Here is a 20,389-nt window from a genome sequence, read left to right on the forward strand (position 1 = left end):
CTACTTCACAGGCAGTAGAACCCTACTTTTATGGCCTCATGGCTTTCCTTAAGAAGCATCCCATTCAGCAGATTTCCTCCATCCCATCCCATCAGGCTGACTCCCCACGGTCAACAGGAGTCCTCACCCTGGGATCATTCCACAATCCCCATGGCTCCAGCTCCCAGCTTCCGTGGACACCAGTGGACTTACAACCCTGTCCGAGGTATGAAAGGCTGCAGCATGGCTTGCCCATGTGGTTCTCAATCCGTTCAGAGTGTCACAGATTAGTTAGTTCAATCCTCAACTGCTTCAAATGCGTCCCTCATCCCAGTGGACTGCCATGGACGCAGGGATCTCTCCGCTGTGCTTCAGCTCCCTCACTCCCTGGTGCAGGCTGGTCCCACTTGCTCTCCTCCTTCTTTCCCCTTCCTCCTTGTCCCTTCTTTCCTTTGTCCTACCGAGTTCTGTATGGATCCGGATATTCCTTCTCAGTACTCAGGGACTCCTTCCAGTGCTCACCTGGTCTTCTGTGGGAACTGCTGCGTCTCTAGACATTCTTAACGCACCGTGGAGAGAGGTGAATCCCACTTCCACCTATCGCTCCGTCATCTTGTCCACTCCCATTTGTGCATGTATTAGGAATGAACTTCCCTTTCTATTAAGTAAGATTGCCATCACCACACATGTTTAACTTTTGCTTTTTGAGGAGAACACAGGTAAGCTCCACTCTCTTCAGTTCAATCAGTCATTCAGTCGTGTCCCACTCCGTGTGACCCCAGGGACTGCAGCACGCCAGGCTTCCCTGTACATCCCCGACTCCCAGAGCTTGTTCAATCTCATGATTAGATCATGAAGCTCAAACTTAAATCCTCACCTTATTAATATTTTATACATATAAATATGTAACCTTTAAAAATCTCTCCCTATTTGTCCTACCCTCCAGTCTTTGACAATCATTTTTCTACTCTGAGTTCCATCTTTTGTTTTGTTTTGTTTTGTTTGAAACTCCTTATAGTTGAGATCAAATGGCATTTGTCTTTCTCTGACTAAGTTTACTTAGTGTAATGCCCTCCAGTTTCATCCATGTTGCCACAAATGGAAGGATTTCTTTCTTTTTCTAATCGCTAAACAATATTTACCTATATATGTCACGTCACATTGTTTTAATCCATTCACCTGTTGAAAGATTGTTGTTTCTATACCAAGGCTACTGTGAATAATGCTGCAATGAACATGGGAATACAGATCTCTCTTTGAGGCAATGATTTCATTTCCTTTGACTACATATCCAGAAGTGGGATAATGGATCACATAAACGTTCTCTTTTAAATTTCTTGAATAACCTCCACAGTGTGTTTCCATGGGAGTTGCACTGGTATACATCCCTACCAACAGTGCATAAGCACTCCTTTTTCTCCTCATTCTTAATAACATTTGTCATTTCTTATCTTTTGGTACTAGCCATTCAAACAGGTATGAGGTGATACCTGTTGTGCTTTTGATCTGCATTTCCTTTGATTACTAGTGATGCTGAGCATCTTGTCATATACCTGTTGATCATCTATGTGTCTTATTTGTGGGAAAATGTCTATTCTTTAAAGATGTGGTATGGATTATGTTTACTATATTCCAATATATGAAACTCAGTTGTCTACCAACATATCAACAACAAGCTTTCAGAAAGTGGAATAAAGAAAATAATCCCATTTACTATTGCATAGAAAAAAGATAAAACACTTAGAAATAAACGAGCAAGGTGTTGAAAAATTTTATGCAAAACCTTTAGGGAGGGGGGTTCAGGATGGGGAACACGTGTATACCTGTGGTGGATTCATGTTGATGTATGGCAAAACCAATACAATATTGTAAAGTAATTAATCTCCAATTAAAATAAATAAATTTATATTAAAAAAAGACATTGATAAGAGAAATTTAAAAAGAGTTAAAGATATGTAAAGTTAGGTTGTCTATTCAATGTGTTTCCTGAGGTAGCATTTGTATTTCTATAAACTTCTCTCTTAGAACTGCTTTTGTTGCATCCTATAGGTTTTTGATCACCATGCTTTCATTGTTCTTTGTTTCTAGGAATGTTTTGATTTCACTTATTTCTTTAGCAAACTGTTCATTATTTAAAAATGTGTTGTTTAATCACCATGTGTTTTTGTTCTTTATAGTTTTTTTTTTTTTTTTTCCTATAATTGATATCTAGGATCATAGTACTCTTGCCTGGAAAATCCCATGGATGTAGGAGCCTGGTAGGCTGCCGCCTATGGGGTTGCACAGTGTTGGACACGACTGAGCGACTTCAATTTCACTTTTCACTTTCATGCATTGGAGAAGGAACCCACTCATGCACTGGAGTGGCAACCCACTCCAGTGTTCTTGCCTGGAGAATCCCAGGGACAGAGGAGCCTGGTGAGCTGCCGCCTATGGGGTCACATGGAGTTGGACACGACTGAAGTGACTTAGCAGCAGTAGCAGTAGCAGTATCATAGTGTTGTGGTCAGAGAAAATTCTTGATATAATTACGATTTCCTTAAATTTACTGAGGTTTGATTTGTGACCCAAGATGAGGAGAATGTTCCATGCGCACTTGAGAAGAAAGTGTATTCTTCTGCATTTGGATGGAATGTGTTGAAGATATTGTTAGGTCTGTTTGCTCTAATATTTACTTTAAAGCTTATGTTTCCTTATTATTTTTCAGTTTTGTTGATCTGTCCATTGGTATAGGTGTGGTGTTAACATGCCCTACTATTATTGTGTTACAGTCAATTTCTCCTTTTTTGTCAGCTAGTGTTTACCTTATGTATTGAGATGCTCTTATGTAGGGTACATAAATAGTTAAAATTGTTATGTCTTTTTCTTGGACTGATCCCTTGATCATTTGGTACTGTCCTTCTTAATCTCTTATAATAGTTTTGATTCTAAGGTCTGTTTTTTCTGATAAGAGAGTTGCATATCTGGCTTTCTTTTGATTTCCATTTGCATGGAATATCTTTTTCTATCCTCTCACTTTCAGTCTGTATGTGTCTCTAGAACTGAAATGGGTCTCTTGTAGTCAGCGTATATATGGGTCTTCTTTTGTATCCATTCAGCCAGTCTGTGTCTTTTGGTAAGAATGGAAGAAGATAATAGCTAATAAAGCAATTGATAAAGGATTACTTTCCAAAATACAAGCATCTCAAACAACTCAGTCATCAAAAGCAAAAGCAAGAACTGCAAAAATAAACTAGTGGGACCACATCAAACTCAAAACCTTCTGCATAGTAAAAGAAGTCATCCATAAAATGAAATGAAAATCTATGGAATGAAAAAAAAATTGCAAATCACATATTTGGTAAGGGCTTCATGCAACTCAGTATTGAAAGAAATCAAACAACCCAAATTATTAAATAAGCAGAGGAAGAGCAAGTGATTTGAAAAATCTGAAGAGTAGACTGTAGATGAGAGACACTGTAAGTTTTTCCTTCCAGAACAGAAGACTGTGTTTTCCTGGCATTGCATTCTTTATCTCCAATCACCTGTTCGGTGATGCAGTTCAGAGTATGCATCCTTCATTCAATAGCTATCACCCTACACTGAGCTATATGTGCTCAGAATAGCCTTATTAACTATAACAAACTAATAATTACATACTTAACCTTGAGGCATCTAAAATCCAAGGTGATTTTCAGAATTTTCCACTCCATTGTTTTCTACATCCTATTTCAAAATGGAAACACCTAGAAAGGAAAAATGAGTAGGAGTCTTCATGAATGCTGCATAGAAAGTCATTTAAAACTGGGAGCATTACTTGATTATAATTTGGGGGAATGTATTACTAATAATACTATTGTAATTTTATTTCCTTTAATTCTCTGCTATACTAGTGGATATTTATTTAAAACAGTAATACCAACCTAGAGCACATAGTACTCAAATTACAGTAGATTGAGAAAGACAAATTTTATGAGGCAGGAAGTGAAAACATAAAAAATTAGCAATGGTATCAAAACAAGGGGCAGCATTGCCTAGAAAGAAAGCAGAGTTCTCTAATTGTTTGGAGACGACACGAACAAGCAAGAGGTGAGCCAACCAGCTTAAACTGTGTACCAGAAACCACACCAGAAGGAAAATGAAGTTCATAAAAATATGCTGATGCTAAACGCCAAAATCTAGACAGTAAGAGAATAGGGTAGGGTTTATGTAGATGCTGAAATCTACTCAGAGAGGTAGACATGGAAGCAAATACACTAATGAGCATCAGAGAAATCAAAGCACAAAAGGGTTTGAAAAATAAATTGTAAAGGGACTTGGTAGACTGGTCAAAAGAATAAGAGAATCAAATTAGAAAACCAAAGTATAAAGACTTGTGCACATGATAGAACCAGAGAATGCTCAGGTGAGAGAATTTCAGCGTTAGTGACCAGCGAACAGAAGCCTGCAGCATCAGGAACAAACACCCTGGGCAGGACTCATGACTGCGCTTCTGGGAACAGCCTCAGTTTCAAAGTTTGGGCACTATACCACCTAAAAGAGAACGCAGACAAGGATTATAGCTTGCTATGGCACTGAATCACAGACAGTAGTGTTTGTTAGTTTACTTTTCTCATTCAACTATAAAGTTAATGAATCACTAACCAATGATAATTTACATCATCAGTTTCTTAGAACTCTTTAGTCACACAATAACAGATCCCTAATAACAGTTTTTATAATTGAATTTATTGATGTTTAATTGAAGGGGACTTGCTTTACAATACTGTACTGCTTTCAGCCAAACATCAGCATGAATCAGCCATAGGTATACCTATGTCCCCTGCTCTTGAACCTCCTTGCCACCTTCCTTCCCATCCCAACCCTTGAAGCTGTTACAGAAAAATATGGAAGGCTTCACAAATGTGTGTGTCATCCTTGGGCAGGGGCCATGCTAATCTTCTCAGTATTATTCCAAATTTTAAATATATGTGCTACTAAAGGAAACACATAAATAAGTATTGGGGGAATGTCACAGAAACATGTATAATATCATACAAGTAAAGAGTCACCAGTCCAGGTTTGATACAGGATCCTTAGGCTGGTGCACTGGGATGACTGGGAGGGATGGTACAGGGAGGGAGAAGGGAGGGGGGTTCAGGATGGGGAATATGTGTACACGGTGGTGGATTCATGCTGATGTGTGGCAGAAGCAATACAATATTGTAAAGTAATTAGCCTCCAATTAAAATAAATAAATTTAAATTAAAAAATAAATATTTGAGATAAAACATTTTTTAAAAAAGAGTTTAACAGAAAAAAAACATAGTCATCTACCAATAAATGATCAATTACATAAGGAATTAGGGTTCAGTTCAGTTCCGTTCAGTCACTCAGTTTTGTCCAACTCTTTGCAACCCCATGAATCACAGCACTCCAGGCTTCCCTGTCCATCACCAACTCCTGGAGTTCACTCAGATTCACTTTCATCGAATCCGTGATGCCATCTAGCCGTCCCATCCTTTGTCGTACCCTTCTCCTCCCGCCCCCAATGCCTCTTAGCATCAAAGTTTTTTCCAATGAGTCAACTCTTCGCATGAGGTGGCCAAAGTACTGGAGTTTCAGCTTTAGCATCATTCCTTCCAAAGAAATCCCAGGGCTGATCTCCTTCAGAATGGACTGGTTGGATCTCCTTGCAGTCCAAGGGACTCTCAAGAGTCTTCTCCAACACCACAGTTCAAAAGCATCAATTCTTCAGTGCTAAGCTTTCTTCACAGTCCAACTTTCACATCCATACATGACCACAGGAAAAAACATAGCCTTGACTAGACAGACCTTAGTCAGCAAAGTAATGTCTCTACTTTTGAATATACTATCTAGGTAGGTCATAACTTTTCTTCCAAGGAGTAAGCGTCTTCTGCTATATATACTGCCTCTTATAAAATAGAATTTGTAAGGTCCAAAGTTTCATGAAGGAATTAAGCATATATTTATGCATAGCACATGTATACATGCACAGAAATATCGGCACACAAATACGTTTATGTTATATAAGCTATTATCCTCTTGCCTATCACAATAAGCTCTTTAGTTGATGAGAGAGATAGTCCCAAGTTTCTCCAACTGATATGTCTCCTTTCTGAGAACCACTTCTTTTATTTTCATCAACTAATTTTTAATAACCATTTTATTCTTACACACCATGCCCCTTTAAATAACTAAAAGCAGAGAAAACCTAGTAAATGCTGATATCTTATCCTTAATTAAATTGTCACTCTTCTGGTAAATTGGAAAAGAATGATGTTCAGATCTCATTCAGGAGGATAAAAATCTCTATTTTATCAGTTCTCATGTCCAAACTCAATTCTTGCTCACTTCAGTCTTAAATTCTGCTTACTTACCAAGGTTAGACAGGAAAAGTAATATTAAAATCATGCTTGCAAGAGTCTATTATTTTATGCTTCTGTTGGCCAAAGGTAGAGCTAGGAATAATTTCTGAAATATTACAATACCTCACGGAAGCATGAAGGTATAGTTCTACTGTCAAAGAGGAGATGCTTGGAGACGATTCAAAAACTAAGCTCCATGGGTGTCAGGATGTACTCCTGACCAGACAGGTAAATTTTGTCCCTATAAAGTCAAAGTCAGGAAGAGACAGGCCTTGTTTGCTGAGCCAATGACGTTGTCTTGGGTGTTGACCAGGTAACATTATATATTACCATTTGGAGATTTATTTGCTATTTTCTCAAAAAAACAAACGTAACGAGAGGATTAAAGATGCATAAAAGTAGAAAAGCTGTCAAGGTGCCTAGAAGAAAGGCTAGCCAGGAGAACCAGGCCCCCACACTGATAATTGTCAGAGACTGTAACAGTGAGTGTTTTATAGACAGAGCAGAACAAGTGGATAAAACCAATGTTCTAGGGTCGCTTTGTTTTGCAGTCAAAGACAAAATATTTTTCTCTTTAAGCAGAGTCATCACAGCTCCTGCTGTGGTCCTGGTTACACACATGCAGACCGAGGGCCACTGGCATCTGTGATGTGACATCAGGAAGTGAACAGATGAGTAGTATTGGTGCCCAGTCACCTGCATCTGCTAATAATGGGACCTGGGGAAAATCACTTGCCCTCTCCGAGTCATCACATCTTCATTAACATAACTTGATGATCATAGTGAAGATTAAGGCTATCTCACAGGGTTCCTGTGAAACACAAATTTTAAGATGTTTTAAAGCTTTGGGGAAAGTATTAAAGACATGCATGGGGTTACAAAGGTGAGTTAGAAGATCCAAGGTACAGTATCCTTTTTCTCTTAGTATTCTCTCTGTACTCAATAGTAGTGATCTCTTAACCAGTGTGATGGTATACCACACAGATAAATTGTACTTTTCTTGTCATTTCAGTGTCTAAAATTCAATTAGTTGATGTAGAGTAAAAAAATTGCAAACTCCTAGAGGGCCTCGCTGCTCAGAGTCTGCAGAGTCCCAACATTAAACTGTCTTAAAAGAATGGCCTAAACACTCTGGCTCAGAATTAAGTTCCAAATGTTTGCAGAGCACAGAAGTACTTCTGGGAGCAATTCAAAAACACAGGGAGTAACCTACTTCTCCAACTATCTATCTGTGCAAATATCATCATCCATCTAAATTTACACAGAAGTCACTCCTTCTTCCCCACCAGCTTCTACAGCAGCAACTCCTGCTCACAGCAACAGGGAAAGAGAAGGCTTTCTTCCACAGGATGGATTTTATAACCTCAGGTGACTAGATCATCTCAGAATGGCTCACGTTTTATTTAAACAGGGTCCTGCCTGCTCCTGCTGCTGGTCATGTCAAATCTGCTCCTGTGCCAAGGCAACTCATGCCCGTCCTGCAGTCCTGACGAGTTTGACACCTTCCTGGAAAACCTTACAGACTTGTTTATCAATGCCACCTGGCTGTCTCACGATTTCCATAACCGTTCCACAATAATGTTCAAGGAGTTTGTAAGTACTATGTTGGTGGTGGTTTAGTTGCTAAATCGTGTCCGACTCTTGCGACCCCATGGACTGTAGCCCACCAGGTTCCCAGAAGGAAACTTCCCCTAAGTGATGGGGCTAGACTATCCATTAAACAAGAAGGCTGCAGAAGCACACTCTCTTGGTCAAAGAAGCCGTCAGTTCATAAGATGTGGAAATCGAAGAAAGGATCAGTTTTGTGAAATCTCAAAGTTTCCTAAGAAGTGCAATAAATTGTTCAATTTCCTTTCATTCATTTTCTTTTTAAATAAGCAAAACAAATGATTTTGTATTTGTCAGCTAGGAATGCCGTAGAAGACTCTGAGGAATAAACAACAGAAATTTATTTCCTCACAGTCCGGGGGCTAGAAGTCCAAGATCAGGATGCCAGCAAGGTGAGGTTCTGGTAAGGATTCTTTCTTCCCAGGCTGGCTTCTCCATGAGTCCTCACAAATGGTGGGGGGTGGGGAAGAGAGATAGAGGAAAAGACACAGAGACACAGAGAGAACTCTCTGGTGTTTCGCTTCATGCAGACACTAAACCTATTGGATGAGTGTTCCACCCTAAGAGCTCATTTCCCATTAATGGGCTTCACTGGTGGCTCAGATGGTAAAGAATCTGCCTGCAAAGTGGGAGACTTGGGTTCTATCCCTGGGTCTGGAAGATTCCCTGGAGAAGGGAATGGCAAGCCATTCCAGTATTCTTGCCTGAGAAATCCCATGGACAGAGGAATCTGGTGGGCTATAAACCATGGGATTCCAAAAGGTCAGAATCCTTTTCAAAACACAGTATTTTGGCAGTTAGGTCTCTAACACATGAATCTGAAGAACACTCATTCAATCCACAATACTACCTGACACAAAGCACTTTTAGGTGGGACTGGGGAAAGGAAGCATATTGATTTTCTGGTCCTTCAAGGTCTCCGTGGGCTTTCTTCTCCAGGCTCAGAGTAAATAGCCAGTAAATGAGAACTGCTCTGCAGTGTGAAGGCTATGGCAACCCACTCCAGTACTCTTGCCTGGAAAATCCCATGGATTGAGGAGCCTGGTAGGCTGCAGTTTATGGAGTCGCTAAGAGTCGGACACGACTGAGCGACTTCACTTTCACTTGCATGCATTGGAGAAGGAAATGGCAACCCACTCTAGTGTTCTTGCCCGGAGAAAGCAGGGACGGGGGAGCCTGGTGGGCTGCCGTCTATGGGGTTGTACAGAGTCGGACACGAATGAAGCGACTCAACAGCAGCAGCTCAGCAGTGAACTAGGTGGATGGAACATGTTAAACAAAGCTGAATCCGTTCAAAAATGAATACTTGTAGTTTTTTAAAGCTACAAATTATTGTTTTAAGAAGGGATGTTTATAATTGGAAACAATTATTCTTTTTCTGCAAAGGTATTTGAAAGTTGTATTTTAATTCTTTTAGGTCAATCAAGGAGCCTTCAGCAGAACAGACAGCTAATAAAAGGCAGTGCTAAAGGTTTCTATTAAATTCATGCAGTTCTTTTTACTCACTAGATTTTCTTTCATTCTCCATTTTGACTGTCCTTTTTTGTTTTTTTTCCAACTTTTCCAGGTAAACAAGAGATTAAATGGTTAAATATAGGTGCATGCATGCATTCTAAGTTACTTCAGTTGTGTCCAACTCTTTGCAACCCTACTGACTGTAGCCCAACAGGCTCCTTTGTCCATAGGACTGGCCAGGCACGAATACTGGAGTATGCTGCTGTACCCTCTTGCAAGGGGTGCTCCTCACCTAGGGATCAAACCTGAGTCTTGTTATATCTCCTGCATTGGCAGGAATATTCTTTACCACTACTGTCCCCTGGGAAGCACCAAATATTGGTACATACGTACTATATTTAATTCAAATAGTAAAAAAAAAAAAAAAGATAATAATAAAACAGAGAAGGGAAAAGGTTTAACTTAGAAAAGTTATATGTAAAATCATTTTTATAGAAACAATGTATAGAAAAAAATAAAAAGAATGACTTTCAAATTTTGTGATGACCCCCCGTTAAAAAAAATTCATGTCTATCAAACATGTTAATGTTCTGTTAATGGGTTCATCTACTGAATGCCCAACAACACTAACTAATTGCCCGATCACTTTCAGGATGAAAAATATGCCCAGGGCAAACTGTACCATATCAATGCGACCGACAGCTGCCACACCAATCCCTTCCATTCTCCCGAAGAAAGAGATAAAGCCCACCAGCTGAACGTGAGTCTTTCACCTGGGTTTTTCACCGTTTCAGATGAGACAGTATGTAGGTTACCAGACGTCAGATCATTAGAGGTTATGGTAACTGTAAGCAATTGAAGAGAAATTATATTATGCAGTTCATGAAGCACGAGCAAAATAAAGGGATGACTAAAGATTTGTAGTAGCAAGATAAATAACAGATCTATAAATTGTCCATGCAGACAACTTTAGTTCAACCAATGCATTAGACACAGGACTGCAGCTATTATTCTGTATGGAAACAGGAAATGAATGGGAACTTCCATGTGTAAAATACAAGATTGCAAAATTCATGAATATGAAAGAAACACACGCCAGTTTTGAGTCCTCCCTGTAACTAGTGACTCCTACTTCGGAATCCTATACTGCACCACCCAAGCCCTCGCATCTGCCTTTCAAGGCTCTCCTGATTCTGCTTCTACTTCCCAGACGCCTCCTTCATTCGTCATTCTCAATGACTCCTCTGTCACCTTTTATTCTTAATTTGTAAGTCTCCCCCACAATGGCGTATAAAACATTGCTTTGCTTCTCATGGCCGCAAAACTTGCTGCTGTTCTGAGGAAAACACAGTTAACATATCAAGCCTCAATCATTTATTGCAGCTCCAAATTTTCACAGTTATAATCTCTCCTTTCTGATTTCCTGCATTATTGTTCCTCCTAACATTATTTAAAATATTTTCACATGCATTCCCCCGTTAAAATTCAATCTTCTCTTTCTACAACCTTCTTAATGATACCCGCATTCTTTTCCTCTGTTAAGCTCACTAATAATGAGGGTGAACAAGTAAAGGAAAAAGGACAAAGAGGAAGAAGAGGGGGAAATTGTTCAATAAGCTTAAATTTAAAGTTTATTGAGAGTTACTACATGGCCTCACATTTTACTAAGCACTTTATGTGCATTACTATATTTAATCCTATTCAGTTTTCTGTTCTTTACCACTAAAACAGTTCATGGCTGTAAAGAAATCAAGCATATTAACTAGAGACCGTCAGGCTCTGGGATTTTCAGGCTCAATTCTGCTAGTAGTAGTGAACTAGGGGGGAAAACCCTCCATTGTGAATCCCACTGATGCTGTTACTAAAGACAATGCTGTGCCATTTTCTGCCTGGAGACATGTCAACAAAACAGACTCTTCTGAGTCAGCAGGGGGCTGGTGTCAGGATCAGTTGAGCAGAGAAGCCTGTTTAGGAATGCCATGTCTTCTTCCTTGTCTCTTTGCTGTAATATCATAAAACAATTACCGATCAAAAATCAATGCAAAGGACTCATCTGATTCTTTAATACGAATGAATCACTGGGTGACAATGATGTGGGCACAGGTGGAATCCCTCTTTCCTGGGTCAGGCACTGCAGGCACGTACTGACTTGCCGTAAATACTTAGATTCTCTCACGCAAATATACAAACACAAAAGAACTCACTGAGTGGTGGTAGAATTTCAGAGGAAAAAGGAAAATTCTTCATGTTATATGTTAGAACGCATCAGAAGAGTCAGTTCCTAAAATAACCTAGATTTTTAATAATTCAGCAAAGTGTGAACTAACAGCTTACCTTTTATACTTTTGCAACTTTTACTACCTTCAAAAATCTTTGCATGCACATAGTAAAGTCGCTCAGTCGTGTCCGACTCTTTGTGACCCCATGGACTGTATGTAGCCTACCAGGCTTCTCTGTCCATGGGATTCTCCAGGCAAGAATACTAGAGGGGGTTACCATTTCCTTCTCCAAAGATCTTCTCGACCCAGGGATCGAACCCAGGTCTCCCGCATTGGAGGCAGACGCTTTAACCTCTGAGCCAAGAGGGAAGCCCCATGCACATAGGAATAACCAAAAGTTTTTTAGGTCAACTGCTCTGAGCAAAGATCACATGTTACCAAAACCACTGAATTATGATTATTTTAATGAGACTGTTTCTTATGGTGGCTTAGAATGAAGACCTTAGTAAGTGGACACTCGTGTTACTGTACTCCTGGAATAATCCTCTGTATCATCTAGTCACAGAGCTGAAGAGTATGAAAGAATTGTCAGAGGCTTTCCTATCAAGCACCATAGAGATTGAGGACATGTCAGAGAAACTTCAAGCATTCATAGAAAGTCATTTCAGGAAGGTGAGCATCCTGCAGAGGGCTTTCTTGCTTTGTTCATGAATGAAAGAGGTGACCTCTGTAATGCATCAGGATTTGGAAATATCTCATTTTATAAGAAAAAGATTCATGACTTCTATATGCTAGACTGCTACTACATAAAGCAGGAGCCTAGTCATTCATAGTGATAGATTCTACTGTAAAGGAATCAGAATTTCACTGCAATTTTTGACATGTGCAGCCTTCCCTGCATTGCACACAATTCCACCAAAAGCTTGCCTCTTCCTGGGCACAGGTGGTTGACATATTTTCAAGAGTAATAGTACTAAAGAATTGAATTTCCAAGATCAGCATTTTTCGTTAAAGTAACCCAGGACGTATGCTATTGAAGTCCCACTTTTCTTCTTCCTCTGTTCTCCTCAAATCAAAGGATGAGAGTGGGAAGGAAGAAAAGAGAAATTTAAAACTAAACTGGAGTTACGTCTCTACTTTTTAGATTTCTAATATTTTCTCATAAGCTGGCCCCAAAATCCATATATAGAGAGTTTTATATTCATATGTCTTCTCCAAATCTTTATTTGATAATTAGAAGAGAAAAAGATAAGCAGATACTAATAAAATGCATAAGAAGTCATTATCATTTGGATATTTAGATTGTTGTTCCAGTCCTGAATATGATGCACAATGCTTCCAGTACCTGGTCAGGACTCCCATCCCTGACGTCCAGCGATGAAGATAGGCGTCATTCTGAATTGTATAACCTGTTCCACTGCCTGCGCAGGGATTCACGTAAAGTTGACATGTACATCAAGATCCTGGCGTGCCGAGCCCGCAAAAGGTGCTAAATCCACAGACATCCCATCCAGCTCTGAGGTGGTCGTAATGATCTATCCCATAGCAAGCTTCTTTGATATTTACAGCTTTTTAATGCATGCTCTGTCGTGGGTCTCCTCTTAAAAAATAAACACAGACTCTTTAGAGTGTCAAAGCCTAAGAGGGCAATTTCTTAACATTTCTTATCTTCCTTTAAGAGTAAATCAAAAGAAAATCCACCCCTACAATTGAGAGAATGAAGCGCCTATTACAATTAGTCACAAATAGTAGAACCTGTCATTACAAAGAAGACCATTAAGAGATTATGTAAAAGTCACAGCCAATTATTCTGGGTCAAGTTATTAGAATCAAAGAATTAGACAGTTCCTCATGGTTCTGGTCATGCTACCAAGAAGACTGAATTCTCAGGATTCTTTATGAAAGCCAGACACAAACTGTCAGTCAACTATCTCAGTCTTACACCAGACAAGATAAGTGCTTTGCACTTTTGTGTAAATAGCATGAAGTTTACTGAACTGTCTAAACATTGTTAGGGTGCTGTCTTAGTCCTTCTGGGTTGCTATAAAACAGGCTTAAAACCAATGGAAATGGATTTCCACAGTGTGGTCATGCAGGGTCCTTTCTGGTCACACACTTCTTACTGTGTTGTCACAAAGGGGATGACTCAGGAGCTCTGAGTGACTCTTATATATAAAAGCACTTATCTCATTGAAGAGTTTCCATCCTTATAACTCCATCACCTCACAAAGGCCCCACCTATAGATGTCATAACCATGAGAATCAGGGTTTCATCATATGAAATTTCTGGGGAAACACAAAGGCTGAGACCATACCAGAGACAAAGGTGATCTGGCTCATCCTCCTCCAGGGGCTGTCGTCACCCACACTCCACTGCATCCTCATCTCCTGCATCACCTTGCAGCCATTCCATACATTCCATCACTCTGGGTTTCCGAAGTCCAGGTCAGTCATGTGTCAATTCCATCTCATATTCAGCCTATTCAGTGTTTCCCTCTCCCCTGCTGAGGCCCAGGGGACCTACCAGGAAGTGCAGACATCTCCATTTCTGCAAGGTTCCTTCTCTCTCCCTCTCTGGATCTTCATTCCTTGGGCCATGTTGGAACAGGGTAGATGGTAACGAGATGGGAAAGTTCTGACATCACTGACTTACGTGGTGCTGTTGTAGCCTTCTCTTGGTCCAGATGGACTGATCTGAAATTCCTCCTGACTGACAAGTGTTTCTCTTGAGGGGTTATCCTGGTGATTTTCCAGGACATTCACAAGTTGGGGATCCCCAAATTCATAGTTTCCTTTTTCATCAGGGGGAATGTTCTGGAACACATAACTCCCCACCTGCAGCAGTCACCAGAGCCTCTCTGTTTCCCTCACTCTGCAAGCACCATCTGGAGAATATTAAGCAGCCCACAGTGAGCTGCCTACTAGCTGACCCACAGGAAACCCATGTCCAGCTGGTCACATAGACACTGAGTAGATCAGAAAGCTGGATTGAAAACCACATTACATGAGAAGTGAGATGCCATTCTCTCTTCCTTTTAGATTAACTATCCTTTCATTAATTATTTGGCTTTACAAACATGCCCTAGTAGGTAACTGAATTATAAAATCCCCCACATAGACTGAGCCTCTATTGAAACTGGAGCAATATGACTCGATTAGAGATACTCAGCTTGTTTAACAGCCTCCAAACAACCTAGGATGAGGGCCAATCTCTTGACTGGCTCTCCTAACGAGTCAGTGATGTGGCTGGGCTGGTTTTACAGCATCTTAGGGCTTTAGTAGCAATTCCTGACAAAGAAAATGGGAAATCAAAAGGTAGAAATGAAAGGGGGATGAATAAGAGAGAAGAAAGAGAAAGACAGAAGGAAGGAAAAACAGCAAAGGGAAAGTGAGTCTAGGATGTGTGTAGTGAAGGATGAAATGCTGTTAGAACACTTTATTTTTGAGGACCCAAATATATATGCTTTTTTTAATATCCTAAGAGCAAACATCTCAGCATTTAACAATCACTCCCTTGCCATCCAGAAAGTGTTGATATCCTCCTCTTTTACAGATTTCCATGTGAGATTACATATGAAGAAATGGCCCTATTGTATCGAGACTAGTAACAATGGTTCCCAAAAGAAAACAAACAAATGAAGAACCTTTGAATTTCACTGACGTTATAGATTAGTAAATCACATGTCATGGGTAAAATGAGGACTTAAACTGAGGTTTAAAAAATCTCTATTTTCCAGAAGCAGGCCTGCAAGTTGTAAAGAAGGAGTGGGTGATATAAACACACCAACTGCTATATTGCATGGTAGCGTGAAGAAGAATAAGATGTGATGCCACCACGGGGCCACAGTGGATTGAAGTACAGCTAGGAGCCATCTGAGTGTGTCATAGGAGTGATGCAAATGGGGTAGCTTTATGATGGAGTTTTGAAACGTTGATGGGACCTTGATGTGCAAAAATAGAAAGACAGTATATCTGTCAATTCATTTAGGATTATCCTATGAAGTAAGAATCTGTGACATCCCAGATCAAGGCAACTGAGATATTAATACAGATAGCATTATAAGGTATCAGTGGAAAATCAAGTCTGACAAAAACATGAGATATGTTCATTTTTTACCATTCAACTTGTATCTCTCATGATTATGCTCCCATGATATACTGCATATATTATTGTAGGGTTAGAATGGAGAAATACTTGTATGGATTTTTATGCATTAGGGAGAATCATTTATGGCAAAATAGAGAGTTTGTCTTTATTCTTCAATACAATAGAAAGCCAAGAATATTCAGTCCAAGAGAGCAGAATGTCCAGAATTAGAAAAGAGAAACTTTAATATGGATTGAGGAGTTGTGGTTGTTGGGGCTGATAGAGAAAAGGAAAGGGATGAGAAAGAGCTGGGAATATTATGACACTGAAAATCAAAGAGAGCTCTGCCAAGTGAAAAGAAGCAAAGCATGTGAGAGATACAGGAAATGAAATAGACCTTGACCACATGCAAGGAATGAGGCAGACATAAGAGTCAAAAAAGGCATGGAACAATATGAGACTAGCTGAGTCAAGAAATGACTGAAAAGTCAGAGAGAAGGGGGGAGATTAATTAACATTTTATCCAAAAGCACCTGAGCTCTAGTTTCCTGTATTTCATCATCTTAGTAGCAGAAATCACCAAAAAATGTTAAGGGTCTGCAGCAAATGATAGAAATAAGTACTCTAAGGTATTTCTGTTAGACGCTATGGAATAACAGAACCAAAGTGGTGCTACCCAGTGATAACAAGCAGTAAGTCACTAGTCACTTTCAACACTTAAGTAAGACATACATTGTAAAGTACAGAGGATGAATGGAAATCAAATGGAAACAACCAATACCTTTACAGAGCCAGCCTAGACAAAACCTAAAACCTAAACCAAATAGAGGTCATGGTCTCCTTAATCATGTGTCCACTTTCTCCAAGAGGTTCTCATCCTTTTTCCTGAATTCTCCCTTGTTTACTCACCCTTCTTTGCCTTACTGTCAGCAGACGGTCATCTAATCACTAATCAAATAAATAATTAAACAGTTTTCACTTGTGAGACATATTTGCATTGATTGACTCTTCAAACTGCAAAGCTTTGTAATCCCCTTAAAGTAAAACACTAACACTGGAAGGACTCCTTCCCAGCCTCTTTCCAAATTGCCCAGTGGGCAGCAATTGTGAGTCTAGCTACTTAGACATCTTCTGCCATAATTATAACCTGTTTGGATAGTGAAGACAGGAGACGGATGAAGCACTGAATGATGTTGAGAAAGACATGCATGAACACCTGGAAAAGATACCATAGCCTTGAACACCGATCTATGCCTGCACAGTATACTATGTGTGATGGGAGCCAGGTGGGCCTAATGAGGGATGGATTTTTCAAGAAAGCTCTCTCTGAGTTGGCACTGAGAAGTTTGATTCAACTCAACTTTTTCAACATGATTCTTTGATTCTAAGACTCAGAGCCACTTGTCTCATTTAACTGCACTAAGTCAAAAAGGGAATATACTTATGGCCCATTTGCACACTGCTAAGAGATCGTAAAAGTATTCATCACAAGGAGAAAATTGTAACTCTTTCTAATGAGGGATGTTCACCAGACTTATTGTGGTGATCATTTTGCAATATATATCAAATAATTATGTTGTACACCTGAAATCAAAATAGCAGTATATCTCAATATTATCTACGTATAATGATACCTGAAACTGAAATAGCATATTTGTCAATGTGACTTATGTATAATAATTATATAATCATTATGTTATGGACATAACACATATGCATACCTTCAATTGACTTCAGTCACTCTGTCATTTCCAATTGTTTGAGACCCCACCAACTGTAGCACATCAGGCTCCCCTGTCCTCCACCATCTCCTGGAGCTTGCTCAAACTCATGTCCATCGACTTGGCGATGTCATCCAACCATCTCATCCTCTGCCTTCTCCTTCTCCTCCTGCCATCAATCTTTCCCAGAATCAGGTTCTTATCCAGTGAGTCAATTCTTTGCATCAGGTGGCCAAAGTATTGGAGCTTCAGCTTCAGTATCAGTCCTTTGAATGAATATTCAAGGCTGATTTTCTTTAGTATGGACCAGTTTGATCTCATTGCAGTCCAAGTGACTCTGAAGAGTCTTCTCCAACACCGCAGTTCAAAAGTATCAGTTCCTGGGGTCTCAATTTCCTTATGTTCCAGCTCTCACATCCATACTGACTACTGGGAAAACTATAGCTTTGACTAGATGGAATTTTATTTATATATACAAACATATATGAATACACACATATGTAAGGAAAAGTTTTTGAAAAGGAATATAATTATATTTTGGACAAGGAAAACACATAAACTAGTATAATTGTTTTCAAATGTGCATTTGGCTATCATGTTGGGTCTAAAACGTTTTCTTCAAATGTAGTTTATGCTTATGCTGATCATAGATACAGAAACATGTCTTAACCTTGTAACATTAACTGCAGAACAGCTTATTTACAATAGCTAATGAAAATCACAAAATTTTGAAACCCATAGCCATCCCAGTACTCTGCTATCGGTCATTTAACCAATTGATCATTGACTTAATTCCTCCCTGAGTCAGAAAGTCTTATAGGTGCTTAGTTTACATCAACAAACAAAGCAGGCAGACACTTATCCTCTGGAACTGATATTCTAGCTGGGGGAAGACAGACAATCTGCAATAAACATGAATCCAAGTACATTATATGGTATGTTAACAGGGGATCTGTACTATTGGAAAAGAACTAGTAAAGCAGAGGATGGGGTTTAGGGAATAAAGGTGAAGAAAGGGAGGTGATTCAAAGAAAAACAACTTAGACCACACTGAGGGGAGCAAACATGCTCTCTTGCATTCAAGATTCAATTTTCGCCTGTCCAGTCAGGTCTCTTGGTCTTCTATCCAACTTCAAAAATGTTTCCGTCTCTGAGGCTCTATGCAAACTCACGCAAATATGCATGTGCTGAATATTCTGCCTCTCTTCAGTTGAACTGGTTTCATAAAAACATTTTGGTAAACTCCCCCAGCTTCAGCTTCCTCACCCCCAGGTGCAGGCTGGTCCCCTTGCTCTCCTCCTTCTTCCCCGAAAATTGTCCCTTCTATACTTTGTGCTACCGAGCTCTGTATGGATCCGGATATTCCTTCTCAGTGCTCTGGAAGTCTCTCCAGTGCTCACCAGGTATCTGTGAGAACTGCTGCATCTCTAGACGTTCCTGACGCACTGTGGAGAGAGGTGAACCCCACTTCCACCCACCCCTCCGTCATCTTGTCCACCCTCTTTTGTGCATGTATTAGAAACGAGTTTCCCTTTCTATTAAGTAACATTGCCATCACCACACATGTTTAACTTTTGCTTTTTGAAGAGAACACAGGTAAGTTCCACTCTCTTCAGTTGAGTCAGTCATCCATTCATGGCCGACTATTTGAGACCCAATGGACTGCAGCATGCCAAGATTCCCTGTACATCCCAGACTCCCAGAGCTTAGTCAAACTCATGTCCATCGAGTCGGTGATGCTGCTTGATGATGTCCACTCTCTCAGACAATTTAAAAAATACAACACAATCTTATTACTTAAGGTAACCATTCTGTACATCAGATCCTCAGTTAGGTTCATTTGCTCATTCATATCTGACTCTTTGTGACCCTGTGGACTGCAGCAACACAGGCTTCCTGATCCATAACCAACTCCCAGAGCTTGCTCAAACTTGTGATTAGATCTCATGATTAGATCATGAAGTTCAAATTTAGATCTTCAGATCTTATTAATTTTTTATATATGAAAGTGTGTAACCTTTAGAATTCTCTCCCTATTTCCCCTACCCTCCAGTCTTTGGCAATCATTTTTTAGTATGAGTTCCATCTTTTTTTCTTTTTTGGAGATTCCTTATAATTGAGATCATATGGTATTTGTCTTTGACTTAGTCCACTTAGCATAATGTCTTCCAGTTTCATCCATGTTGCCACAAATGTGAAGATATCTTTCTTTTTCTAATGGCTAAATAATATTTACCTATATATGTCACATGACATTGTTTTAATCCATTCACCTGTTGAAAGATACTCAGGTTGTGCCTATACCAAGTCTACTGTGAATAATGCTGCAATGAACATGGGAATACAGATCTCTCTTTGACACATGATTTCATTTCCTTTGACTATATATCTAGAGTGGGATAAGGGATCACGTAACAGTTCTCTTCTAATGGCTGGATGGCATCACCGACTTGATGGACATGAGTTTGAGTGAACTCCTGGAGTTGGTGATGGACAGGGAGGCCTGGCATGCTGCAATTCATGGGGTCACAAACAGTCGGACATGACTGAGTGACTGAACTGAACTGAACTGAACTGAACTCTGCACATGACCATCCGAAACTCCCTAGCTATCCCTTCCCCCAGCAACCATAAGTTCGTTTTTTCAGTCTGTGAGCCTGCTTCTGCTTTGTAAGTAATTTCATTTGTATCATTTCTTTTTAGATATCACCTGTAAGGAATATTGTATGATATTTCTCCTTCTCTGTCTGACTTAATCTACTCAGCATGACTCTCTAGGTCCACCTATGGACCTACATATGGAACAATCTATGTTGCTACAAATGGCATTATTTCATTCTTTTCAATGACTGAGTAATATTTTGCTGTATATATGTACCACATCTTCTTTTTTGTTGTTTATATGTATCTATTTATTAATATTTACCACTTAATAGAGTCACCATTTCCTTCCTGCATCCTTTTTTTTGGCTA

At 39.7% G+C, this 20,389-nt stretch overlaps 1 protein-coding gene and 1 non-coding gene across 2 annotated transcripts; one reads left to right on the forward strand and one right to left on the reverse strand.

The window, feature by feature from the left end:
* The first annotated feature begins 38 nt into the window (after positions 1 to 38).
* Positions 39 to 13,101, forward strand: LOC128056068 (chorionic somatomammotropin hormone 2-like). The gene is given in 6 exon segments (XM_052648732.1): positions 39 to 124; positions 126 to 205; positions 7,738 to 7,919; positions 10,042 to 10,149; positions 12,101 to 12,280; positions 12,910 to 13,101. Coding segments are annotated over 6 exon segments (828 nt in total).
* On the reverse strand, positions 4,839 to 4,949 carry LOC128057006 (U6 spliceosomal RNA). Its single transcript, XR_008200204.1, has one exon. It is a non-coding gene; the product is annotated as a U6 spliceosomal RNA (small nuclear RNA).
* Positions 13,102 to 20,389: the final 7,288 nt, after the last annotated feature.

Source organism: Budorcas taxicolor, chromosome 11 (assembly GCF_023091745.1).
Source record: "Budorcas taxicolor isolate Tak-1 chromosome 11, Takin1.1, whole genome shotgun sequence".
NCBI classification, from domain to species: domain Eukaryota; kingdom Metazoa; phylum Chordata; class Mammalia; order Artiodactyla; family Bovidae; genus Budorcas; species Budorcas taxicolor.